Source organism: Artibeus jamaicensis, unplaced genomic scaffold, assembly GCF_021234435.1.
Source record: "Artibeus jamaicensis isolate MK-2021 breed Jamaican fruit bat unplaced genomic scaffold, CSHL_Jam_final contig_391, whole genome shotgun sequence".
In the NCBI taxonomy this organism is placed as follows: Eukaryota; Metazoa; Chordata; class Mammalia; order Chiroptera; family Phyllostomidae; genus Artibeus; species Artibeus jamaicensis.
The window spans coordinates 8,492,998-8,520,702 of record NW_026521814.1 but is presented as its reverse complement, the minus strand read 5'-3'; the positions used below and the strand labels follow the sequence as shown (position 1 = coordinate 8,520,702).

The 27,705-nt window shown below is 39.9% G+C and overlaps 1 protein-coding gene across 2 annotated transcripts in view; it reads right to left on the bottom strand.

Moving 5' to 3' along the window:
- Positions 1-27,476, bottom strand: part of LOC119045818 (myosin-IIIb) — a 130,893-nt gene extending 103,417 nt beyond the window's left edge. For both annotated transcript variants that reach the window (XM_037140653.2, XM_037140654.2), the window contains exons 1-6: positions 27,428-27,476; positions 12,723-12,906; positions 11,627-11,761; positions 3,028-3,132; positions 2,690-2,789; positions 4-80 (exon numbers count right to left, since the gene is read on the bottom strand). In XM_037140653.2, coding sequence (XP_036996548.1) covers positions 4-80; positions 2,690-2,789; positions 3,028-3,132; positions 11,627-11,761; positions 12,723-12,869 — 564 coding nt within the window. In that variant the 5' untranslated portion in view covers positions 12,870-12,906; positions 27,428-27,476. The remainder of the gene's footprint in view (positions 1-3; positions 81-2,689; positions 2,790-3,027; positions 3,133-11,626; positions 11,762-12,722; positions 12,907-27,427) is intronic.
- Positions 27,477-27,705: the final 229 nt, after the last annotated feature.

The following is a 27,705-nucleotide window of genomic DNA, read 5'->3' as shown; positions in this document are numbered from 1 at the left end:
CACCTCGGGGGCCATCCAGAACGGGGTGCCGACCGACGTGTTCCTCCGCAGACGTGTGTTGGTGAGTTGAGCTGACACACCTAGAAGGAAACGGGGTTGTAGCTGAGCAGCAAGCAGAGGACGATGCTAGACCAGGGGCTGGCGAACTTTCTGTAAAGGATCTGGTAATAAACATTTTAGGCTTTGAGTCTTATATTTTCTGTCCCATCTTCTCAACTCTGCCACCACAGTGCAAAAGCAGCCACGGAACACAAAGGAACAAATGAGTGTGCCTGCGTTTCCACCAACATTTATCAATGAATGCATACAATTTTTCACATGCCATAAAATACTCTTCTTTTGATATTTTCCCAACCACTTAAAAATGTGAAAACCATCCCCAGCTCAAAAGCCACAGAAAAACAGGAGGCAGGTCTGAGTTGGCTGACAGGCTCCACAGTCTGTGGACCGCTGTGTGGGAGCATTTATCACCCTCTCTAAATCACTCAAATGTTTTTTTTCCTAATAAGCATTTCTATCCATATTGCTGAAAACCTGAAATCAGAAGAAAATATCAACAACCAGGATCAACCCCAAATTTATTCCTATTATATTTCCAATATGTTTCAGGTGATTTCTTTCTTAAAATGGTGTTTCATTTTATGGAGAAAGAAAATTGGCATGTATTATCTATAATAGAGCATCAGTGTAAATATAAAAAAAGTTTTCAGTACCTTATCTTACCTAGAAGCCTAGGAAACTAGCAAGAAAACTGTCAAATGGAAAAAGAAATTGACTCATATTATTATGTAGGCCTCAATGTCAAGCACCTGAATTTTAATCTAATTCTAATGTACTGTATCTGTCTTAGCCTTGAGTCAGCTCTCATCTTTATACCTCAAGGGAATGAAGTAGAAGTAAATGTACATTGGGTTAGGAGTCCGAAGACCTGTTTTTTTCCATCAGGGTTATGCCTTTTCCTAACTGTACGACCACTCACAGACCACTTCACGCTAGGCCACTCGGCCGCACTACCACAGACCACTCACCCTAAGCCACAGCTTTCTCATCACCCAACTGGGGATAATGATACTCATCACACCTAACGCAGAGTTCTTAAAGAACAAACAAGAAAACAAATTTGAAAAGGACTTATAAATTGTAAAGTACTTTACAGATATAAGGCATTCTTTTATTCCAAGCAAAAATTGAATGCGGCCCTTAAGTGAATGATAAGGATTGCCACTAATGCTATCGATGAGAAGAACTGAGAAAACTGGATATGTGTACATTTTAGCAAAGGGCACACCTGTGAAAACATCAAGCATAGATTCGCAGAGGGACAACGGGATGTTTCGGGGTGGGGAGTAGGTGTGCTAGCTGCTAGCACTCTCTTAATTAGAAGGCTGAAGAGGGCTCTACAGCCTTTACTGGCCATGGATAATTTCTCATTTTACCCAATCCTCCACTACAATTCTGGTTTCAAAAAAAAAAGCTATACTTTTCTGTGTTTAATTTTCAGAAATTTCTTTTGCAGCAACCGGAAGTTCAGGAGACTTTTATTGGAAAGATCAGGACCCTTTAGCTTCATGCCAAATCACAAAGCTGCTGACAGGCTAAGTCAGCATTCATCCCCATCCTCGTCTTCTAGGTTCTTCCCCTCACGGCATACTCACTGCCCCCAGGATTGTGCAAAAAATACATCTCTGATGTTATACACGCAGCACATTCGTGGAGTTACACCATTCCTCATACAGGAGAAGCATAAGACTCAAAGTGCCCGCGCCCACCCATTTTTCTTTGCATGCTTTTTACTAGACAGACCAATATACCTAAAGTAACTTCATTTACTCCTGAGTAATTTATTCTGAGCAAATGATTCACTGATACATTTTAACACTGAATTCTTTCTGACCAATGAAACAATGGTTATTCAAAATCATCAATCTCTTCTACTATGTTGACACTGATAAAGGACATTTTAAAAAGTGCTTTTGTAAATTTTTTTAATTATTTGTAACAATCATGCTAAAGTACTAACTGTTGCTGAACTCATTTAGAAGATTCAGCCATTCAATAAACTTGAAAACCCAAATGATTTGTTGGTTTGTGAATATCAATACACTAGCGTTGCAGGCAGATAGTTAATAGTTCTCTGGCCTTAGGTAATATTGCCCTGCATTTCTTCTCGCACTTGCATTTCCTGTTAATGTTTCCAGCTCAACCAGCCTCACGTGCAGCAGCAGTAACCACAATTTTAAAGGGATGTTGGTTCCCAGACCCAAAGGACTAGTTTACCTTCTGCTCACTGGGAATAAGCATGCCTAAGGCTAGAGAAAGTCATTTGAAAAGACCAAACTGCTTTCTCTTTTCATATGCTAAAGAAGAAATGACAAAATGTAAATTATAAACAATTGCCCTGAGACATGAAATTCTTCCCAGAAAAGCAAAAAGTTTTCCTGTCAAATTCTTCTTTTGAAACACTTTTATTTTCTATCTTTAATAAAATTGCTTCTAAAGCTGAAAATAGATTAGCAAACAGCATCTCCTAGGGTGATCCATCTGGTAAATCCCCCATTCGCCAGCCTGTGTTTGACTGGAAAAGTCCCTCAGCCTATGGTGTAAGACTCCAGTCTTCTGAGATTGCAATAAATTGTTGCCCTTGGCTAAACCGCACACATCGAGAAAACAAACGACAAGCAGTCATTACCAAAGTCAACGAGCTTAACTCCTCCTTCTGTTGTCAGAAGAATGTTATTCCCCTTGACATCACGGTGGATGATTCGGTTATTGTGCAAATGCTGAAGGCCCTGCATGGCATCCCACCACCACCAAGCAACAGGAAAGAGAAATGGAAAATTCACACGGTTATTTTAAGCAATTATTGTACTACTAAAAATCTAATCGAAGTCCACATTTGGCTAACCTCCCTGCTGTTACAGACCTTGCAACTAATGGGGAGGTTTCCCCCTTGCTAACATGCAGTGGGATCCAAAGACGGCAAACTGCCCCCTCTGCTGTCATCCCCAGCTCAGTGGGCTTTCTTACCAACAGGGCCCCATGTAAGATGTATGAGATCACCGCTTCGTCCAACCGCTGGCCGAGCCTGAGCAGCCCTTTGACAAGCTCGGTGACTGAGCCCCCATTACACAGCTGCAGGAGATGCAGGGGAGAGAGACAACAGCAGGACACACACAGAAAGAAAAGAACAAGATGTTAAGAATACAAGCCCCATGTGGTAAAATAAATGTGCAGATCACAAAACTCCAGGTCAGAATAATTAAATTTCAAATTTCCATTACATGGGCAAAACCAGTTCTGTGTGTGCATGTGTTTATTCAGGTGATGATTTATGAGTGAAAGTGCATGTCTAAAAAGTTGATTTTTAAAATTGTCAAGTGAAATATAAAAAGCGCAGGCCATTATTAGAAATTTAACAGAGAAAGTATGGCAAATTACTGGATATTTTTCATTTTATATAAATACTGTCTATGTTTATAAACATGCATTATGAGGATAAGGAAAGACCAGAAGAGTCTAGACGGATGCCATTGACGTTGAGGCAGGAATACATCCCCCTTTCCAAATCTTCCTGTCTCCTGTGCTGGCACTGCAGGCAGCAGAAGCCCAACCGGCAGCTCTTCCTGGAGTTGCCATTGCATCCCACATGTATGGAGTGGAGCTACATCATATGTGCACGCAACCTTCTCATAGTCAACTTTAGATATTCAGCAATTTCATGCTCTTCTTTTTTGCCTGTAATTAAAAATGCTATAAAAGTATATGTTGCATATTTGTTCTTTGTTATGTATTGTCCATCACTGAGATTTGAGAGTATGTAAACCAGGTATTATTCTACTTTCACAGCAATTTAAGGGTTTTCTTGAATAATAGTTACTAACTGCAGAAGTCAATTGTGCAGGGTAGGATTGGATGTATGTCATCTTAAATCAAAGGTTCTTAACTGGTTTGAGCAGGGCTTGTAGTTGAAATGGTAGGCAGTATGTATATGCATTTTGCATTTTTCTTCTAAAAAAACAATTCAGAGTTTACATCAGATTCTCAGAGCCATCTTTGTCCTTATAAAGATCGAGACCCTGCTATAGAAATGTGTGTTTCCTTTTGGTTCTTTGCAATTTGGGGGAGAGTCACTACTCAACTGACTAGGGAAAACAGACTGGGGAGTTTTCCCAGTCAACTGGCTTTTCATAAGCAAGAAGCAACGAGGGAGCACAGATTAGCACCTTTCCTTTAAAGAGACAACTTTTATCGAGATAATAATACATTAGGATCTATTCAACGGTAATCATGAACATCTGCAACATTTTAATAGAGGGTGAGCAGATGTTTTTATGTGATTGTGTGTTACTTCCTGATACATACACGGCAGACGCCTTTTACACACTCTAACAAGATTAGCTTGTGACCAAATCTGCCCAAATTGTTAGCATTTACATTTCTCATAAGCAAGAGTGTGTGACTAAAAGTCTAATACAGCATTAAAAATCTTTAAAACTGTCTTACTATCTTTAGGAGGGACCCTGGAAGCAGTGCAATGCATTGTAGACTATGACAGCCCCTTGAGTTTGAATGAAGCGTCCTTGGAACCTACTTTCTACTGATGTCAGGGGTAACTTGTAACTTAACCCTGATAGCTCTGATGACTAATGTTGAGTACCAGGGTAATGTCTTCCAAAGGATTCCTTTGATTCATCTGATTTCAGCTTTGTCTTATTTGGCCTGAAAGGGCAAATGATCACCAATGTCCAATATAATGCCCTCTTCATCAATGAATGCATGTTCAGTTCCATGATTCATAGAATAGTCTTAAAGGCTAAGTTTTTGATAGACATAAAATAATTTTTTCAAGACTCCCCAAACTAGACTCTATATTTCATAAAACAAGAATCAAAGAATTGACCACAGAATCAAATGATGATCATGGAAGAACCATAACACATGACATTGAGCGAAATTCTCAACCCACAAAATGAAAACCCTCTGGAGTGGATGGCATGCAGCTCGGAGAGCTTGAGAGAACAAAATGAGAGTGAGGATGTCCCCTCTTGGATGGTGTGTACAAGGGGATAATGATGGGAACTTCAGTTTCTTATGACCCTCTTCTCATTTGGAAATCTGAAGGGGACCTGCTGACCGAAGTGCCTCGTGCCAACAAGGGGGTATCCCATTGAATGGAACTGGCAGTACAGCATGGTGAGGCCAGCCAAGCCTGGGATCAGAACACTTCTCTACAGCTGCTCACGACTTGTGGGAGATTTACAACTTCATGTTCCAACTGAGGGCAGGGACAAGGACAAAATTCGAATGAGGAAAAGAGAGTGAGGCCCTCAGGACAGGAAGGAGTATCAGAGCCCAGGGGCACGGGGAGACATGGTAAGGCAGAGTAGGAGGATATGGGGGCCCCCACAGTGTGAGGCCCTGTTCTCACTGCCGTGGCTGCACAGGAGCATCTGCTAATGCCCAGATCCAGGTGCCACTTCGGGAGAGGGGGAGTGGGAAGGAGAAAAGTAAAGGCCCTAATGTTACTAAGTCCTTATCCAAAGGATTGAGCTTTGAACTGGACTGTAAAAATAGGATATAAATACTAGAATTTGCCCCTTCCCAAAGAAGTCCCTCAGTTAAGCTGAATTTAACAGAATGAGTTAAAGTCAGTTGTCTCCACTAGGCAATCTGGGGGCTCAAGAACAAGTTTGAGTTCAGTTACTGAAAAGAAAATTACCTCTTTGTTCTCAATAGTGTGTGATCGTCCAGTTCATACCCATTAAACTTCGCTCAAACACGAACAGGACACTGTCTCTGCCCTCAAAGAGCCAGTAATGGACACATGGGTAATTAGGAGCATGGCATGTGGAGCTAGGCATGTGCCTAAGGGAGAATGGTGGCACCGAAGAGGGAATGGTAACCTCTGATGAGAAAGAGCAAAGAGGGGACAATTGGGGAAATCGTCCTAGAGGATGTGACATTTGCAATGGGTTTGAAGGAGAAATGAGTTTATGGAAAGTGGATAAAAGAGGAAGGGCATCCCTGGGAGAGGAGCAGCATGCGTATAGGCAGGGAGCCTGAAAGAACGAGGAATGTGTGGGTGTGCCCACGCGTGGGCGAATTCTAAATCCTCTGCTACCACTGGGACAAAGGGCGGCAGGATCCTAGGGCAGGGAGATGGGAAGGAAGGTGCAGAACAGGGAACGACAGGTCTGCCCTGCTGAGGAGTGTGGGCTTTACTACTATACACTCATATATTATATAATAGTACCATAATGTACCATTAGGTAAGAATAGTAAGCTATTGACAAGTTTTAGGCAGGCGGACTCTGTTCAGATTTGCATTCTAGAAAGATGACTTGGGCAGCAGATTGGAGGTGGACAGACTAGGAAGACATCAGAAGCTGGACATGTGTTAGGAGGTGTTCAAGCAATCAGAGGCAAGGTCCAAAAGTCAAGAGTCATGAGGATGAAGAGCCTGGGACAGATACAGATGCTTGTAGGAAGTAGAATAGACAGGATTTCTGTCCAACTGCATGTAGAAAGTGAAGAAGAGACAGTCTGAGGATGTTGTGAGAATAGGAACATAACAGTAAGGTTCTTTGATCCTCTAAATCCACAGCAATTAATAGGAATGCAAGGCACTATACCACCTTTTCAGAACCACCCCTCAGCCTGGCTCCTCTCTCAGGGAGGTGTGTGCTTTACTGAATCGCAAGTGCACTATTAAAATTCTACCCAGAGAAAATTTAAGTTGAATACTGGGTGACAATCCAAGCTAACTCTACCCTGGAATTTTCCCCTGAAACCTCCTCTCGGTCTCCTGCCCTACTTTGAATGTGATCATTTTTGCAACCGGAGCCTATTCAGTGATATTTTATATAGGTAGCCAACATAAAAACTTTCTTCATAGCTGTCAAAGCTATGCAGGGATTAGAGCAGCCATTTTTGCTAGCAGGATCAAAACTAAGCTGTGGGTTTAAAAACAACAAAGTGATCTTTCCTTAGTCAGTGCATTTGGTTCTCTAAATGTCAGAGTTTAAGAGCTTTCTGACTGCCTGTGATTAACAAAATAAAAAACCACATAATTAAACTGCTCAGGGAAACTTTAAAGGAAGTTGCCCTGCTAAGTTGATAAGTTCCCAGCAGAGCGTTAAAGGGCAGCCCACGGATCACAAAGAAAGCTTCTCGGGTACTTGGATATAAAAAAGGGAAGCAGGTACACACTTACAATTGTCTACGCAGAGTAAATGTTCCGTGCAATGGACTGAATATTTTTAAAGCGTGACAAAAAATTTTATTAAAATGCATTGAATAAAATAATCCCCTTAGAGTTGTAAGAAGGCAACCAAGGGTCGGAGCACGCAGCCTTTCTTTATCCCCACCCACTCTCCAGCCTTCACACTCAAATACGGAGGGTGGCTCCAGGCCCCGGTTTCTTCCTACACCCTCAGCGTCCAGGGAGTGTGGCAGCTGGATGCATCTAGAATTTAATGAGCATTTTGCTCCAAACCAAGGAAAATAGAAAAATCATTTAGGTACCACATCTATTTTCCAAAACATCGTTGAATATTGACTCAATCACAGTATGTGCCTTTGCTAAGATGGTCATGATTTTAAGCAATAAAATGTTCCTTGCTCAATTAGCCATCAACTTTCCTCCATGTTATTAAAAAGGCCACTGCAACACAATCACCAGACCTTTATTCTAGTTGAAGCTCTAACTTTCAAGTGGATTCTGTACTGGCATGTTGATTTGATCTAGTCAGAATGAAGAATCAAGAGGAATTTCTTTTCAGGGTCCATTTGGTTCCATAGACTTTATCTTTCAAGGGTGTTAAGTTCTACAGAGGGTATAGGCAAAGGTCAAGGATCATCAAAATTACTCTAGATGATGCCTTAGGAAGCACTGTGCTGGACAATGTCCACCTCTCAGTAAGGCCAGAACAATGTATATTTTTCCTCCACACTGTTGGGAACAATTGTGTTTGTTTTACTGATACCAGGTGAAGTCACTGGTTTGCACCTAAAAGAATGAAAACTATGTCACTTATGAGCTCTAGTCGGAGTGGGGGGAGATGGGCCCACCTCCTACCTCAGTCTCGCAGGACACGTGCTTGCTGAGTAGAACAGTGGGGTGGGCAGGATCACTCCGCCTCTCAGCTTCTAACTCTCTCTTGCTTTTGCTGAACTCATACAGCATGTGTACATAGGATGTAACTCTGTGCCATTTCAAAGTTCCTCCCTTCTTCTCTGCTCCCAAGTGTTCTGGACCTTCCTCCTGGTCCCCGGCACTTCAGTGACCCTCATTCTGGCATCCTGCCAGAACCAGCCATCTGAATCAGTGTTTCCTGGCCATCTCTGGCCAATCAGAACCTACCAGTCCTATGCTCCTGACCACCGGAGTCCTGCTGTGACCCTGATTCGTTAATGCGATCAACTTGATCTGTGCTGCATACCCATGGGTGAGGACGGTTTAAAGCATTACACCCGTAGTGATGTTCAGGCCCAGGCTGGACTTTCTGGAGCCTTAAAGCAAAGATTGAACAATGGCACCCCCCCACAACCCCTCCAACTGGCTTAGTTACTGAACATATACATAGATCTCTGGGAGATAAAAAGATATTAAAAATAAATTCATCTGGTTTAAAAACTTTTTTTTTACTTTACAACCTCATTTACTGGTACCCTGCACTCCAAAGCATTTCTTTTAAGTTGAACACATGATTCATGCTGAAAGTAATAGTATCTACCTACCAAAGGTTTTATGCTGAAAGAAAAATAGAAAGAATGTACCTGTAGTTCATGTCTTAGCACATACTAGGTATTTGTTTTTGAGTATTATGTTTTTCTTAAAGGTCTAAATTCTTATTATATTTAATTTAGGTGAGAGATAATGTGACTTATAGATTATTTAAATTTAATATTATCTTAGAATAAAATGTATTCAGAAATTCTCCAAAACATTATTGTATGTGAGTGCTTTCTCTCCATATCTTTCTAATACAGGGGGTGTCTGTTATGAAAGAGAGCTTTGGTTTACTTTCTGCTAACAATTAGTAATGAATTTCAGAAATGACGTTTTTATTTGCTTTTGTTTTCAGAGCTGTGGTGATTTAAGAAGGTTATTAATAACATTGTTCTATCTTTTAGAATTGCTCTGTGGAATAGCTGCTCACTGGTCCTTCCATCTCATTCAGCAAGGAAACAGCAACAGCGACATAAATTTAATCTCAGTGTGCATGATGAGGAGCACAATGTTAAGCAGACTGTAATTTTATTGTGTGAGTCTCCTAAAGCGCTCCTAAAAAAGCTGCAGCAGGAACAAAACGGCGGAGGTGCTGTGTGACGCCATGGTCTTCCCGCTGCGTGTGTGAGAGAGACAGACCAGGGACCGTGGGGCCCCAGCCAGGCAGCGAGAGTCTGTGTTCCAGGATGGCAGACAGCAGTGGGGGCCCCAAGCAAAGTGCCCATGTTTGGTTCTCCCTCCAGTTCTGCCACTTAATTCATTATGTGACCATAGAGACATAACGGAGAGACATCACTCCTTCTCTGGGCGCTGTTCCTCCCCTGAACACTTCGGGACTACCCTGAAGGAAGGCTGAGCTTCCCACCAGTAGTTCTGGGAGCCCAGAAATCACCATTTCTATAAGCATACTGTGGGCACTGGACACACCTAATCACCAGCAGTCTGGCACAGAGGGCCCGTTCTGGGACATAAAAGACCTGAGGACATCTGGCTCCCCATGCCACCAATGTTGGCGCGGAACAAAACAACCTGCAAAAGGCATAAATGTCAGCATATTGTGATCCTGAGATAGGAATACTTCAGTGTCTTGGGGCAGCCTCATTACCTGTCTGCCGTCACCCTGAAAAAGCAAAACCAGTCAGCAGAGGACAAGGCTCAGTCCACAGTTCTGGGCTCCTTCTCAGCTACCAGAACCATGCCCAGCCCTTTCCAGCCACCTGGCCATGACCGAAGGGCTGACCTTAGGTCAGTCCTTATCGGGAAGAGCATTGATTCTCCAGGTGGCCGCAGGTATGAGCAGCCCACCTGCCTACCTGGCCAAGTCTGGAAGTTCCGTTCTCCATATTTAACTACAGAGCCTTTTTGAGTCAGGAGACAAAAATGGACAGAAACTTCATTATTAAATTACAGTGAGGTTTAAAACATGGAGAGCTTACAGAGCTGAAGAAGAATATAATCAGAGACCTTAGAAATCATACTTTCCATGTCCCAAGAAAAGCAGCATTTTTTAAATTATGGATATTCTTGAGCTTCACTGGCAGGATAAAACCTATAATATTCTCAGGGAAGGGAAGGGAAATAATAAAATCTGAAAGATTATAAGAATGTGTTATATGACAACCAGTCAACTAAACAAAGATGATTTCTGAAAACCAAAACCCCTTACATATTTATATCCCGAGGAAGGCAACTGATGTGACAGAAATGTTCAAATTGGTTTTCCTGCAGATTATCCCATCTGAATATAATGAATTCCCCATACATGGTTGCTATGGCAACCAATATATATCTCCCCATGTCATGCAGAAGATTCAGAGAAGGGGGACTAGATGGTGAATCGAGTGCTGGCTTCTCCTTCAGTGCTTAAGGCTTTCACGCGTGTCCCCATGCTCCTGGATCACATGTATGACCTTATGCACAGAGGCATGTGCTGGTCCAGAGGGGCAGAGTCCAGAACAAACCAGGGCGACCCTGTGAGTCCCAATAAACTAATTCCATAGATTGTCATTATTGTGCCTTTGCAATTTTAGTCCCATTGGGAATTGGATTTGTGGGGAACTGACTCTTGCCCCCACATACACACATGCACTTCCATTAATAAGGGAGAAATAAGGCAGGAAGACAGTGGAGACAGTGGTGCTTCTTTTCGATTCCTTCTTCAGAGCTGCTGGGAGTGCTGCTCCCAGCTCCCAGGGGCACTTTTCACCAGGAATTGCCCCCAGCTACAAGGGAATGCTCCTCCCCCCAACCCAAGGTCACTTTCCACCCTAGCACAGCATGCAGCCAGTGACTGGCTGATGCAGAGATACAGCTCTGCAAAAGCAGCCCAGCTCTCCATCTCCCGGAGGGCGGAGGGCGGGGGCTGAAGCCTCTACTGCAACCACATTGCCCTTCAATGTCCCCCTTGCCCAGTCCTGCCTGCCTTACTTCCCTCCAGGTCCATCCCTGCATGATCTCTCCAACCTGCTATACGCACAACCCTCAGAATCAGTTTGAGAAAACCCACTCTGAGATGTGGATTAATGAACAAAGATGGGCTAATCCCAGCTTGGTGAACCAAATACATCTTGGGCTAACAATTTTTGAAAATGAGTTGTAATTATGTTTTCTATAAAATGTTCCCAGTTTAGGGAAGAAAATCATCTTTCCCAACTTTATTCCTGTGTTCATGCAGTATTAGAAGATTATTAAAAATTTGAAGTGGAGAAACAGGAACATCTTTAGTCCACAGCCCCCTGTAACGACTGTGGAGAACGCCACATCTGGTCGGTCCCTGTGACACGCAGGAGGGACCGGCTTCTCAGACGTGCATGGCACAGTATGTAGGCAAAAAGCACACCGCCATGCCGCTGGAGCTCTGCCTGAAGGGACAGTCACCCACCGAGCCCCTCTTACCTCCAGGACCAGCCACAGCTGTCCTCCCACACAGTGATCTGCTTTGTAAAACATCCCATAAAACTTCACAACGTTGGGGTGATTAGGAAGAAACTGCAAAATGTTATATTCTGCCTCAATCTCTTCATCCATATCCTGCACATGGAGTAAAAAAAAGCGCGTGCTGGATTAAATCTACTGTGTGAGGAAGGGCATAGGTACGACATCATGATTGAGTAATTATTTAATAAAACATATCTGTATTTTAAAGATTTTATTTATTTATTTTTAGAGAGAGGGAAGGCAGGGAGAAAGAGAGGGAAAAATCCATGCGCCATTGATCAATTGCACCTCACACATCCCCAGCCGGGGACCTGGCCCACCACCCGGGGAATGTGCCCTAGCCGGGAATCAAACCGGTAAACTTTCGCCTTGTGGAGCCATGCCCGACCCACTGAGCCGTGCCGGTCAGGGCATATTTATTTGTATTTTAATGTCATCATTACCATATCTTGAATATATGTAATAATGGACATTCAGATCCCAATTAAAAGTCTAATTAGTATATCAATAAAATGTCTTTATTATATCCTTTTTTCTTTAACAGTACTATACATATCTTTTCAATTTAAAAAATATCTGAATTTCCAAAGCATTTAAGGAGAAGAAGCTTAAAGGACTCAACACAGGACAGGACACCTATAACCTCACGGTGCAAAACAGCCTCCAGCATCATAACCTCAATGTTCAGGGCTCTGAAATAAGATGCCAGGCTAAGATGGTTGAATAGCACATGTCTAAGTCATTTTGTAACTGACAGAGAGACCAGCCTCTGTATAAGCCCAGGGAATGAAATACATCATTCTTTTTGAGAGAATAACTTTCAAAGAGCCCAGAGGGCCCAAACCAAAACAATAGTAAACAAGACAAAAAACACAAAGTCAAGGAAAGTTTAATTCCAAATGGAGTCATCAATCAAATGAGCTGAAAAATCAGAACTCATTTTGACATTTCATACCAGGTCTCATGAAAATTATCCCTAGAACTAGACAAGAGGTTGGAAACTCAGTGCGAATGAAATACTGCATTGTGGTTACAATTTACCACCATCACTTACACTGATTGGGTCCAGAATTTTTACTGCAGCCAGGCTCCCATCTCTCCTGTTAGTGACCTTGTAGACCTTGCCATAGGTGCCTTTACCTATGGTCTCTACGATTTCCCAGGTGTCCGTGGGATCTGGAAGGGATTCAAATCCAAGCATCGTGGGGCTGTAATGAAACAATCCATACAGATGTTTCCTGGTGGGGAGAAAAGCTTGTTATGTGCAACAGAGCCCAACATTGAGGGCAGTGGGCTTTCAAAACAAGAATAGCTTTGGTTCTTAACCAGCAACCTTGTGGTACTTCTTCTTTTCATTTTTCCTTTCTATTTTAAGTGAAAAATTTAAAGGGGGATTTGAAGCCTCCTTAGAAAATGAGGTTTAAGTTAGAGGGGTCAGAAACATGACTCTAAAACACCTTTAAGGACATAATTTTTAAATATGGGGGGACTATATAAATATTTCAGGAGGGATAAAATGGGCTAAAGACATATCTGGTCATGACCAGACAGCTGTCACTCTAGGCTATGCCAGAGGAAGCATCTGTAAACCAGTGGTCTTAGGTCTCTGTCCCCGGGTTATGGTAACCATGACCAGGCCTCTCTGATGGTCACTGGAAACCAATCCCCAACTTTTATATGCAAAGTCTGGGCTGCTAGGAAAGATGTGGTGCCTGAACCAGGCATCAGTCAATGCACAGCAACCACTGCCAGCCAGGTCTTGGGTCCTGCAGGATTAGCTGAGCTCAAACCCTACCTACAGAGCAATGGACCAGTGTGGGAATCACACTGAGCGGTTAACCAGGAACTGCTAACTCACTTTGCCTATTTAATAAGGATGCAGCTCTGTGTAGTTTAAATACCGTTGACCCTTAAGCAATGTGGGGTTAGAGGCCCCTCCTGCAAGAGTGGAAAATCCATGACAATCTTCTAACTCTACAGTCAGCCCTTTACATCTGCAGATTCAACCAAATGCAGTTGGGAATGCAAAAATATGATTTCAGTCTGCAGGCGGTTGGTTGAATCCATGGACGCAAAAACCCATACACACAAAGGGCTGACTGTATTTATTGAAAAAAAATGCAAGTATAAGTAAATGATGCAGTTCTAACTCATATTATTCAAGAGTCAATTGCATTTTAAGTAGCAGCAATAAGCTTAGCAAGCAAGGTCGCCCAAGACTGGTCCCATGGAAAAGCCCCTCCGAGTTCTGTCGCTTCCGGGCTGGATGAGGGGCCTCAACCTCACTCTGCTTCTAACCCCAGGGGAGAGGCTGTCAGGCTCTGACATCAAGAGTTATGGCCTCCAATCCCCACACTGTGGCTTGGTGTTCACCCAGGGCAAACACTTCTGTCTCATGCTGGGCATTCCAATTTGCACTTTTAATTATTTCCTAGACTGCATTCTCCCCAGGTACAGCCTATGACCTGGTACAAGAATCCACTTTTTATCTGTACCCTTTCTGATGTGTAAGCATTCAAAGATATTGGAAACTATTACCAAAAGAAAAGAAAATCTCAAAAGCTGTGGGGTTGACGCTAGAAGGGACCCTGTCTTTCCAGAGTTCATCTGGCAGGCATGCCTCGCTCCAAAGGGGCCTGAGACCAGCACCTCAAGAGCCCAGGCAAGGCTCACCAAGGCTGAGGCACAGACCCCGAGAGGTCGGCTGGTCAAACGACTCCTGCCTTTCATCTGCTGGTTTCAAGATTCTATTCAACTCCGGCCTTTCCTCCCGGCCAGTGTTTTCACATCTATCTTTCTTACCACATGCTTTGTAATTTTTGCCATATCTATACTTCACCTGTGCTATTAGTTACTAAAAACATTTAAAATAATTGCTTTTTCATGAGAATTAATATCTGTAAAGGCACTTTCTATCACTATGGTAAATGCAAAACCAGTACCATTTACCATATTTCAAAATCAACTGCAAAAGGATGGTCACGTAACAAACAATAGTTATTCAAATCCAGCCAGATACTGCTGCCCCCCTGCTCTCCTTGCTGAAGAAGGGAGATCAAGTGATAGGAAGGAATTAAAGACTAGCACAAACTGTTCCCTTTGTGTGATCAGAAGACCTGAAAAAGAAATTAGCAAGGGAATAACTTCATCATTATGCAATTCGGTGTTCTTTATTGTGAGATTCCCCCAAACCTCTTATCAGCTTGAGAACTGCTCCAAGCTTGCTTCTACAACACCAAAATACAGGACCAGCCTGGGTGCTGGTCAGGGGTAGACCAGCTGGGAAGGAGAGGGCCGGGGACTGAAATGCGTTGCCTAGAGAGAAGAATCTGCCCCATCAGCATAAATGGAATTACCTTACTCTTGTCAGTGAGATCCCTGTTCTTCCACCAACAGGGACACTTGCATCTGGGCCCAGTGCCGTGACAGGGCAGCACTCAAGTCAGATGCCTGCACAGTCCTGGCCCTGCCCTGACCAGCCCAGACACTTGGGCTGGTTACTCACCTCCTTGTGTCTCAGCTTACTCATCTGCGCGATGGGGCTGCTGCTACTGGTGATACAACCCATTAATAGAGTTGCATTATGGACTAGGAGGCGATACGATAAAGTGAGCAGAGTGAGGGCTCAGCGAGTGTCGTCGGCCATCACAAAAGCAGAGCACCAAGTTCTGCTTCAGAACAGGCAAGGCCTAACAAATAGCTCTCTGTACTGTTTCACTGCTGGCTACAAACCAAACAAGGACCAAGTTAATTTTGCTCCAGTCATTTCCTACTTTCAGACGAATGGCTGGAGTTTGATATATGCAAATGAAATTAAATCATAGAATGCGGCAGCTGAAGAGGACCCTAGAGGCCATCAAATCAAGTGGTTTTCTAGTGATTTCTGGCCTCTAAAGCCTTTTGTTGAATTAAATCTCACTTAGGATGCTGACGCATAAGTTGAGAGAACAGGGCAGCGCTGGCTGAGGCAGGCTGGGAAGCCAAGTGCGAGCCCTGTGCCCCCTGCGGGAGAACAGACAGGGTGACCAACCCCCTGGTCTGCCTGGGACTGCCCCGGTTTTAGCAGTGGACATCCCATATCCAGGGAGACCTCTCAGAACTGGCAAACTGAGAAAGGTCTGTCACCGAGTATGTGGAGCTTCCTTGGAGCAGTGTTAGGAAACCATTATTTATATACCCCACACCCACGTCCACCTTGCCCCTTCTTATGAGCTAAATTATACCTTCCCCAAAACTGATACAGTGCAGTCCTAACCTGGTACCACATGATATGACCACACATGGAGGTAGGGCCTTTGTAGAGGTGAACAGGTAAATGGGGTCATGTCGGGGCCCTACTACAACATGGCTGTATCCTTATGAAGAGATTAGAGCACAGACATGCACAAAGAGGAGACCATGTGAAAACACAGAGGGAAAATAGTCATCTACAAGCCAAGAACAGTGACCTCAGAAGGAATTGACCCTGCCAGTGCCATGATCTTGGACTTCCAGTCTCCAGGACTGCAAAGAAAAAACTTCTATTGTTTATGCGCCCAGTCTGGGGTACTTTGCTAAGGTAGCCCTAGCAAACTAACACACTCTCTTTTTACAGATGAAGAAGCTAAAACCCAGACTGGTGACATGACTGTTTAAGGGATGTACGGAAACAAGAGTCTAGTCCTTCAGAGGCGAGGCCCGATCCCATGACCTCAGTTCCACAGAACAGAATGGAGGGAGACAGCTAGTTAATAATGGTCGTCTCTGACCAACTGTACCAAATATTGAAAAGTTCTGCGTGGGAATACCCCAGTCACATGGAGGCTAAATGCTGCCACAGACCTATTAGACGGAAACCTCTGCTCCTTCACAAACTAGATCTCCTGCAGAGGGATTCATCTGCAGTTGGTTCCAATGATGAGCAGGTGGGGGCTGATCAGTCAGGTCCCACTGCCATGCCCACCACGTCCACCTGAGCACCCAAAGAGAAGGTTAAATAAAGGTGCAACAGACTAGATGCACATTCACAGGGTTGACAGTCTTCTCCCTTTGAAAACAGTACCCGCCTCTATCACCTCTCTGACAATTGACTGAATAGTCAGCTCAAACAGTGGCTGCTTGTACAGCCCTGTGAAAGTGGTGATGATCGGCTCTGGAGAGGCAGCTGGAGCAGCCCTTCTAGAGGCCAAAAAGCTGTTGCCGGCCAGAATGTTAACCTGGAGGGCAGGCTGCACTTCTGCCTATGTCTGTGTTTGGGGCTGGAGCCTCATGGCAATAGCCAGGATTGACCAAAAAAAGAGCCAGGAGCAGTTTGAAATGAAAAGGATGGACCTGGGACGTCAGCATTCTGCAGAACCCTCAGGAGTCCACATGGAGACACCTGCATTTCCTGCTGTCCCCAAAATGAGGCCTCCATTATGTATGTGGACATAAAGTGAAAAGGTGACCTCGAGAAGCTAGAAAACTCAGGTTACACAGGCTATACTCTCTTTGAAAGACAAACAGGACTAAGTCTGCCTCTGCAGAAGTAATTTATGGCATTTGCCAGCATGGGGAATGCCTGTGCAGTTTACAAACCAAATCAAAAACTCACTGGCCTGGACTTGTCTGTGTGTGTGGTTGCTCTAAAGTTGCTCTAAAGTGAAGACTTGATGAACACTCTGTTTTTGCATGTAATGGTATTACGCCAATGTCTCAAATGATTTTTTATAAAAGTCACTTCTCTCTGAGAGCAAGATTCTGCTGTCCCCCATATTCCTGTATCATCCAAACCCTTTCACTACCAGCAACAGCAACTAGCAAGGCCAAGAGGATATCACCTAGGAAACATAGACCCACTCAGTAAAGGGTTACATAGGTATTAAAAGAATATTTTCCCATCTTTGTGCCCACATCGTTATTAACCAAATTTCTAGGAAATGCCAAAACTCTTCATTACTTAAGCTGATAGAGTAATAGACAGACAGACAGATAGATTGATAGATACATAGATATTTAGTAAGAGACTTTATCCTTGTGGTAATACAGTCCCTTGGAAGTTAAAAACCGTTGTCTTTTTCTTGTTTCGTTTTGTTTTTAGAAGACAAAATCTTAGAAGGCAGGAGCCACGTCTCTTTATGGCTTTCAATAATAATTTTGCTGTTGATGAGTACAAATGGACTGAACATGACCTCTACTTGCAGTTCACGGCAGGGCAGATCGCGCACCACCAAGAACAGCTCGGCTCCAGAGCCGGCTCGCCACAAGACGGGGACTTGCCCAGGCTACACACCACGCCGTGCAGAGGAGTTTCACATATGGCTGTAAACTAATACCACAGCTGCTGCTTTATCTCATCAGGATTGAATGTCTAAAGACTTCCTTAGGAGTTTTTCTTTCAATGAAGAGCAGAGGACATACTTTAAAAAAAATAAGGCATTAAATATTTCAAGGTTTGGTTTTGTCAAACATTATTGCACAGACTTCTAGCATTACAGAAAGTCAGACATTATGCTTCCCAATGGAAGAACACCCCCTACCTACAAAATAGTGTTGTTCCCCCCAAATTAAACCTGAATCTGATCAAGCTGCTAGAAGTACAGGGCAACACGTTAGACAACAGCATGCGTGCACGATAAGCAAGGTCCAGACTCTAAGTCTCTCCAAGAAACTCTCCAAGACAAATGACCCAATTTCTTCAAAAAGGGGCGAAAATTGATGTTTCTCTCCTCTTTCTTTAAAGATAATAATAAATCTAAAGAGAAGTTGTTTTTTTTTTTAAAATAAAGTGCAAATAAAAATAAATAAATTGAAAAGGGTAACCTCAGGCTTAAAAGAGGTTAGAATACATGTTAAATGTGAAATAAACTATGGATTCACAAAGCAAGCTAAAAATTATAATATTTTTGAGATGAGATCACTGACTAGTTATTTGATGATATTTAAAAAGCACTGTTAATTATTTTTTAATTGTTATAATTGTAATTATTGTGTGGTTATGTTTTTTTAAAATGTCCTTATCTTTTAACAATACACACTGACCCCCTGGCTGGTGTAGCTCAGTGCACTGAGCGCGGACCTGCAAACCAAATAACCGGGGTTCGATTCCCAGTCAGGGTACATGCCTGGGTTGCAGGCCATTTCCTTCCCAGCAGGGACTCATGAGAGGCAACCATACATTGATATTTCTCTCCTTATCTCCTTCCCTTCCTCTCTAAAGATAAATAAATAAAATCTTAAAAAAAAAACCCCAGTACACACTGAAATATTTACAGATGCAATAATATGTCTGGAACTATATAGAGGGAAAAAATAAGAAGGGGTATACATGAAACAAGGTTGGCCATGGGGAATAATTGTTTATACTGAGAATATGGGGTTTCATGATTATATTCTATTTACTTTTGCATGTTTTTCAATTTCCATAATAAAATGTTTCTTTAATTGTACATAACTTATGTATGTCAGTGTACATTGTTATTCATACACAGGGTCAAACCCATTTCCCAAAGCATTTCGTCACCACCACCCTGGATAATGTTCTCAAAAGTCTCCAAGTCCCACGTGGGTTAGCACTTCACGCAAGTAGGAAATTGTAAATCACTAATACAAGACCAACAAAAACAGCCAGGCATGTGATCGTAAAGTACCCACACTCACTGTCCGAAAGTCACCTTCCCAATCCACCTCCAGCAGACTTAGGCACAGCCAGTCCCACTCTGTGGCTGACGTCCCAGCCCAATCTGCTGCTAAATACAGAACTGTAGTTATAAGAAACTAATGAACCGCTGAACGGCACAGGAAAATCAATATGTAGAATAGGCAAGTGACCTTCTTCTGCCCATTCAACTCCTGTTCTTCCTTCCTGAGAGGGAAAAAGAGCTAGAATATCAATATACAGATGCCAAAATGAACAAAAACATTCATCACCACAAAGATCTGTAATCTTTTTCATCTTTTCCCTGAAACACAAACTGCCCAGTGACTCCAAAGCCAAATCTGCCCAAGGCTAAACACAGAGTCACAAAGAAAAGAGAAATACGCACACATTAACTAGCTGAGTGGGCGGCCCCCCAGGCAGCCAGTGAAAGGGCTAGAAGGAAAATGAGGAACCGTACAAGTTGAGCCTTGACTTCAGCAATAAAAGGACTCCATGGAACAAATATCACGTTTGCCCTTAAAACTAATGTGCTTAGTGAAGAAGACAGACAGACAGACATTTCCTGGTAAAGTTACTGAATATCAAAGGCAGAAAGAGAATTTTTCAGGTGCCTAGGACACACACACACCCAAAAACAAAATAAAAAGCAAAACAAAATACTCAGGCTTCTCTCCAAAGCAACACTCAACAGTCGGTGCAAGAAAATCTGTAACCTATGCATACAAAGCTCTGAGGGAGAAGAAGTGTGAACAAGTATTTTTACACTTATCCAAACTGCTGTTCGAGTATAAAGACATTTTTAGACATACAACAGCTCAGTGACTCCATGAGCACTAATTGGAAAAGGCTGACGTGAGCCCAAAACCCGGCAACCCAAGAGGTAAATATGGAGCTCTAGTAAAAAAGTCTGATGGGGAGAATCTACTCGTATCTAGAAATAAGGTTATACAACAGTATGAAGTACATTTATGGAAGGAAATACTAAATATTTCAACAATAAAAAATAATAATAAGCCATATTCAATATTTGGGAGGACATAAAGGGGAAAATAAATGTAGATTTTTCTTTACATTTCATTACTTTCTAAAGACCATAGATCAAGAAATTTAGATATAGGTGTACTATTGGAAATGATAAAGTTAGCCAATTGAAATGATGGTAATAAAAATAAGGAGGAAGGATATGTGTTAACTTTATCAACCATCTCAGTAATTAGTCATTAGATAACTGATAAATGGTAAAAACCACTGAATAAAATTATAAAAGAAATCTCTAAATAACAAAAAGATAGACTATACATATTTTACATTATCATAAGAAAAGTAACTTACACATATAGACAAATACAAACATCATACAAAGAAAAGACAATCCAGGGGGTAAGAGGTGGGGGAGCATTAAAGATAGAAAATATAATGTAAATTAAGAAGCATTAAGGCTGAAAATACTTATTATATCACTAAATATAAGATTCTTTAATGAGAGCCCTGGCTGGTGTAGCTCAGTGGATTGAGTGTGGGCCTGCGAACCAAAGGATCACGGTTCGATTCCCAGTCAGGGCACATGCCTGGGTTGCAGGCCAATTCCCGGCAGGGGATGCACAAGAGGCAACCATACATTGATATTTCTCTCCCTCTCCCTTTCCCTTCCCCTCTAAAGATAAGTAAATAAAATCTTTTAAAAAAATTCTTTAATGAGGCCAAAATATAGAACAAACGAAACCTGTGGAGATTCACATCTAAAATAAACAGACTTTCTGAGTCTGTTTTATGACTCAGGTTAAAAGAAAAAAGGTCAAAGATAAACCAGTCAAATGGTAACATAAAGAAAAAGAATCATAATAATAATATCAGAAAAGAGTAAATTCAAGGCAAGAGCAATTAAAAACACAAAAGATTATTTGTGCATTCAATAATAGTAACAGAGCAATTACTATGCACCAGGTACTGTTCTACACATCATTTCAATGACCGAAGTTTAAATCAATAATGAGTTTATTTCAGCACTAAAAACAAATTGTCAGAATTCATAAAAATGTAAGCCTCAAGAAAAAAATCCACAAAATGCCATAATGGTAATAGACACTGTCAGCCATGACAGGACAAGAAGATAAAATAAATTTGCATAATAAAATCAATATGGTTAAACCAGTAGATACATATCAAAGTACATATAAAATACAAAACTTCTTTTCAAGGTCTGATAGAATATTTAATTTTAAAGATAAAGAATACAGCACTATACAAAGTAAAGTCTCAATATATTCTAGGAAAGTGGAATTGGAACAATTCTTTCCAATCACACTACAATAAAATTAAATATTAAGATAAGAAGAAGAAGCCTAGTCACATGAAAATTTAAAAACTCTCAGATCTCTCAGATTTTGATGCAAAGGAAAAATTAAAACAAATTACAGAGTCTATAAAGTGTAACAATATTAAAAATGTTACCTAGCAAAATACTTTGGAAGCTGGGTTCAAGGTAAAACTTTACAGCATTAAACATCTTATTAAGCAAATGATAATAAAAATGAATTTCAATCCAAAAAAACCCAAAACACTAATTCAAAAGAATACATGAACCCTCGTGTTCACTGCAGCACTATTCACAATTGCCAAGATATGGAAGCAGCACAAAGTGCCCCTCAGTAGATGAGGGGATAAAAAGCTGTGGTAGATTTACACAATGGAATAGTACTCAGCCATAAAAAATTTTTAAAAAGAAGGAAAACTTACATTTGGTGACGGCATGGATGGACCTGGAGAGTATTATGCTAACTGAAATGAGCCAGTTAGAAAAGACAAATGCCATATGATTTAACTTATATATGGAGTCTAAAGAACAAAATAGAAACACAACAAAATAGGTACAGAAAATAGACTGACAACTGTTGGGGGTGCTGGGTGAAAAAGGTGAAGGGATAAAGCTAAAAAGAAAAGAATTTCAAAAACATTCTATTCAAGAAGGTAGAAATGGATCAAAAAAATAAACCTAGGAAAGCATAAAAAAACAGCAGAAATCAATTTACCATATTTTGCCATGTATAATGCTCAATTTTTTTGCCCAAGTTTTTGAGGGAAAAATAAGAATGAACATTGTATGTGGGTAGTGCCTGGAATACTTTGCATATGTTCTTATATTTTGGAACTATTTGTTACATAAAATTTCTTGTACCATAATATGTTCAAAAATAAATGTTAAAATTCCTTTATAATATGAAAAACAAGTATCTAAACATAAATAAATTAAAAATATAAACAAAAGATTTTTTTTCCCTGAAAGTTTGGGCCAAAAATGTGGGTACACATTACACAGGGCAAACTATGGTAATTAGAAAACAGAAAAACAATAGAATGAATAATTAAATATAAGGCGTAGTTCTCTGGAGAAACACAGTAAAACAACAATAGAACACTTTAGTTTAGAAAAGGAAAAAGAAAACACAAATAAAATTAGAAATAAAAATGCAACACAACACACAAGAAATTTAATAATTGGCACACTACAGGGGAGCAAATGGAGACAACTGTACTTGAACCACAATTAAAAACATTGGAACACTACTCTGAAAAATCTCTAAATAAATAAATTATAAATATTACTTGTTCTAATGCTAAATAAATTGTAAAGTGAATGCTTTCTTAGATAAACAGAAATGACAAAAATGGATCCCAAGACAGACAAAGAACTTAGGCAGACATGTAACAATGAAAGAGATTTAGAATATTTAAAAAGAGTGCCTCAGAAACAAGACTCAGGTGGTTTCTCTTTCAGACTTTCAAAGAACAGATAATTCCAATACTACTTATACTTTTCCAGAACAAGAATGGAAAGTAAGAACAACTTCAAATTACTTGTAGTAAAAATAGCAAAACGCTCTTACTGTAACCTGAATCAAGCAGCACACAACAATAAAACTACTACCAATTTTACTTAAGAATATTCGTGAGGAAATCCTGTTAAAAACCAGACAACATGGATGAAAGTAAGATGGATATACTTCCCATGCTCAACCTCACCCTGGTGACTTAGTCCTCTCATTTCAATCTCAGACTTTAGGCTGTGTTTCTAGGTATGTGAGCTAAGTGTGCCTGAGACTACAGGCACTCACCGATATGCATGTTCTTCCCTTTTCCCTGTGCATACAGCTAGCCCACATCTCCAGCCTCTGCTATGGTTAGAGATGACCATGAAACTAAGTTCTAACTGAAGGAATACAAAGGGAAGTCATGTACACTATTCTCAAACCATATAAGCCTAAGACAAGTTCTTTTTTCTTTTCTAAGCCACTGTAGACCAGAACTCTTGTAAAATACAGTACAAATGAGTTACTGGAAAAATGAAATAAAAAACAAAGACATCTTTCTTAAAATCAGCCAATAGAATTTAGTAAAGATAATTCGACATGAGGAAATATGTTAATATCATTTTTCCCATTAGTATATCAAAGTACAAAGCCATATGAACAAACTGACACCCAAAATGAATTTGATAAATGTCAATATCCCTTTCAATTTTGAGATCATTAGAAAAGTTAAAATAGATTGATTCCCTAATTCCTCTATAGCACTTAAATTATATAAAGTGTATATATCTCAAACCATAGGTCAACATCTTGCTTAATAGTATATTAACAAAACCATCATGAATGAAGTCAGAAAAAGACAATGATCTTCCACAATCTCCATAGTGTCTTGCATTTTTTGGAAATATTATTAGGCATTGCAACTAGACAAAAGAAAGAGTAGGAGTAAACACTAATGGCAAAAAAAAGTTAAAATGATTGGGGAAAAAAGTTAAATCAATGATGTGGCTGACTAAAAATTTAATATATATAAAAATCACAATTTTTCTAAGTATAAAAAGTCAGAAATAACATATTTTGCCATGTATAATATTCACACATTTTTCTGGCCCAAACTTTCAGAAAAAATATGTTTGTTTTAATTTTTTAATTCAATTACTTTTTTATTTATATTTAGAAACAAAGCCAAGTATCATATTCCAGGGTATTATTTTGCATACAGATGTCATTATTGCTTTCTAGAGTTATGCTTTTAGTGCAAAAGCATAAATAAAAAATTAAAACATTTATATAGATATGGAATTAATATTACCAATGTATAAGGGACAACCTTACTTTTCCCTCAAAAATTTGGTCAAAAAAGTGCACATTACACATGGCAAAATACAGTAAATACCATTATAATAGAAATCAAAAAGTACAATACCCAAAGTTAAATCCAACAAGAATACAGCAGAATGTGTACAAAGTAAAATCTTAAAATCATGGAAATAAGAACAGGCTTAAATATATGTGTTAAATAAGACACACATCTTATTCTTGGATAGGAAACTTCACTGTGAAGATGCTGATTCTTCCTAAAGTTTTTCTTGAAAGTCAATATTGTAAGTGCTTGATTTTTATTTTTTTAAGAATTTGACAAAATAAAACTTGGAACTTCTGACCCTCCAGAAAGTGAGGTGATAAACTGCTATATAGACTTTGGCGGGGGGGGGGGGGACTGTAGGGGTGGGCAGACCACAGTTTAAATTTTACAATAATACTAATGAATCAGCAGTACAGCAGGAAAAATAATCTTTATAATATGGAAAGAAAGGGCAGCAGCAAGCCAAAGTACAAAGTGGTCCATTCATATAGGACAAGACAGAGTCTGCCAATGGTGCTCAGACAAAGCAGAAAACAAGGCAAAACAAAACCTACTTTGCCATGTCAATAAAATTATTGGATATGGGGAAAAAAAGAATTTGACAAAAGGGCATTAAAGTCCACCTAGAAAATTAAACATGAAAACAGGAGAATTCAGAAAAAGAAAAATTAGGAAACAACACGTGACCAGATACTAAAACAGTATACAGCCACAATAGTCAAGACATTATATTACAGGACTAGGTATACATAAAACAGAACACAATATATAAAGGTAGGCAATAATGAGGAAACAGAGTTTATGATAAATATCACATTTCAAATCAATAGAGAAAAGATGTACTAAATAATGTTATGCAGTAAATAGTGTTGGCTTAATTTTCTGGTTATTTAAGACAGCTAAGCCAGATCAATACCTCACGCCTCTCACCAAAATAGACTAGAAGGGATAAAAAAATTTTAAACAAATAAAACATAGGTAAAAGTGTATTATAATCTCAGCATAGGCAACAGATCTTTCCGAGCAGAATATAAAACCTAAAAGCCATTAAAAAATTATAACTGCATAATGTTTAAAACTTCTCTACAGCCAATCTTTTTAAAGTAGTAACATTTTTATAAAAGCAGAAGATAAAATATTTACAAGAGCTAGTTTTCTCATTTTATAAACAGTATATACAATAGGCTAAGAAAAGGAACAGTCTAAGAAAAAATAAAGTATGTAATAGACATAGAAAAGAGACAATGTCTTACTCATCATTTTTAAAATCAAAATCAAAATATTGAGATGTCATTTATCTCTCATCAGACTGAGAAGATTTTTTTAAGTTTGATAATACTCAGTATCAAGAAGGATCTGGATACAGAAGCACATAAGACAATATAAATGAGTGTGTAAATTGGTACAATATTTTTGAGGATAACAGTCAAAATCTCTCAAATACCACAATTCTACTGGCAGGCATTTATACTATGTATGTAATCAAAAAAGCACACTTAGATTCATCATATTAATAGACTGAAAAAAAACATTTAATCATCTAAATAGATGTGGAAAAAGTACTTGACAAAATTAAACATTCATTCAGGATTTTAAAAAAAAAACAGCTCAGCAAACTAGGAACAGAATGGTACTTCTTCAACCTAGGAAAAACCTCAAGTTAACATCATACTTAATTGTAAAAAACTGAATGCTTTCACCTTAAGACCAGGGAAAGGGCAAGGATGTCTGCTCTCACCACTTGTATTCAACATTGTGGTAGAGCCAGTGTTACAAGGCAAGAAAAAGAAGTTAAAAGCATCTAGACCGGAAATTGGAAAGAAATAAATAAAATGAACTTTATTTGCAGATAATATATCAATTAAATAGTTATCTATATAAAATGTAATAGAATTTACCAAAAAAGCTAGTAGAATTAATAAGTGAGTTTATCAAAATTATAGGATACAAGGTCAGTATTTTAAAATCAGTCATATTTCAATATACTAGAAAGGAAAATCTTCTCAATAAATAGTGCTAAAACAAGTGTATAGCCACATGTAGAAAGAAAAAAAGAATCTCCACCTCTCCAAAGTTAAAAAAAGAAGTTGTAGTCCTTTCTTAAAAAATTAGTGAGAATAAAAAAAGAATCTCTCTACCCTTACCTCATTATACATATAAGAATTAGCTTGAAACTGATCATACAACAAATGTAAGAGTTAAACTTAGAGTACATAGACATACAAGCATGTTCATTATAGCATTGTTTCTAACAGAAAATTACATATAACCTAAAGGTCCATCATTACAGAGAAACTATCTAATAAATTGTAATAATTACATAAAATGAAATACTACCTAGCCACTTAAATGAAAGAAGGTAAGTCCAGTGTCGACTAATATGGAAAGAATGTCAAAATATACAATTAGAGTTTTTAAAAAGTATTGATTAATGTGTAAAGATTGTATTTTGTGAAAGTAAAAAGAACATTTGCATTTATAGCAATTTCATGTGTATGTTTATGTGTGTGTATTTCTTTATATATGTGTTTGTCTTACTAAATAAATATCTTCAGGCTAAAGAAAAAAAAAGAACTTAAACTCTAGAGAAAGGTACCAGGAGTCAGAGAGTTTGGAAAAGGGAGAAATTAATATAATTTTTTAAATTTTATACCTTTCTATTCTAGTCTTTTATTTGCTCGTACATGTATTACTTTATTGTAAAAGATAAATAGTGCCTTGAATTTCAAGACTGATTAAAAAAACAAAATAACAAAGAAACAAATAAAAACAGAGATAACAAAAGAGCTCCACAGAGATTTTTCTGGCCCAGAGGCATGCTGAAGCCACTGGAGAACAGAAATCAGGTACAGCAGCAGAAGCCCATCTTGAGAAGAAAAACAGAGAAAAAAGAAACCAAAGGCCCAGGATTGAGAGGCCTGGCCAGGGGGTTCACCATGAATTCTACCCCCAAGCCCTCAGAGTCCTACCAGCTTTGTTGTCTGTCCTTGAATATCCATGAAATTACCTACTGCGTTCTTCTAAGAAGCCCCTCTCCCACCCTTCTTCCGGGCTGATCCACCCACCCCCCACCCCACCCCCACCCCTGGCCACCAGTCCCTCACAGGCTGGTTTTAGTTCCTGACAACCCCAAAGGAGCCTGGCCTGCACCCTTGTAGAATACCCTGTGTTATGCCCTACTGGAAGTGCAGCTTTACCTTGCTGAAAATCAGTGGATCTGAGGTATGTACCCTGTAAACTCCTGCAG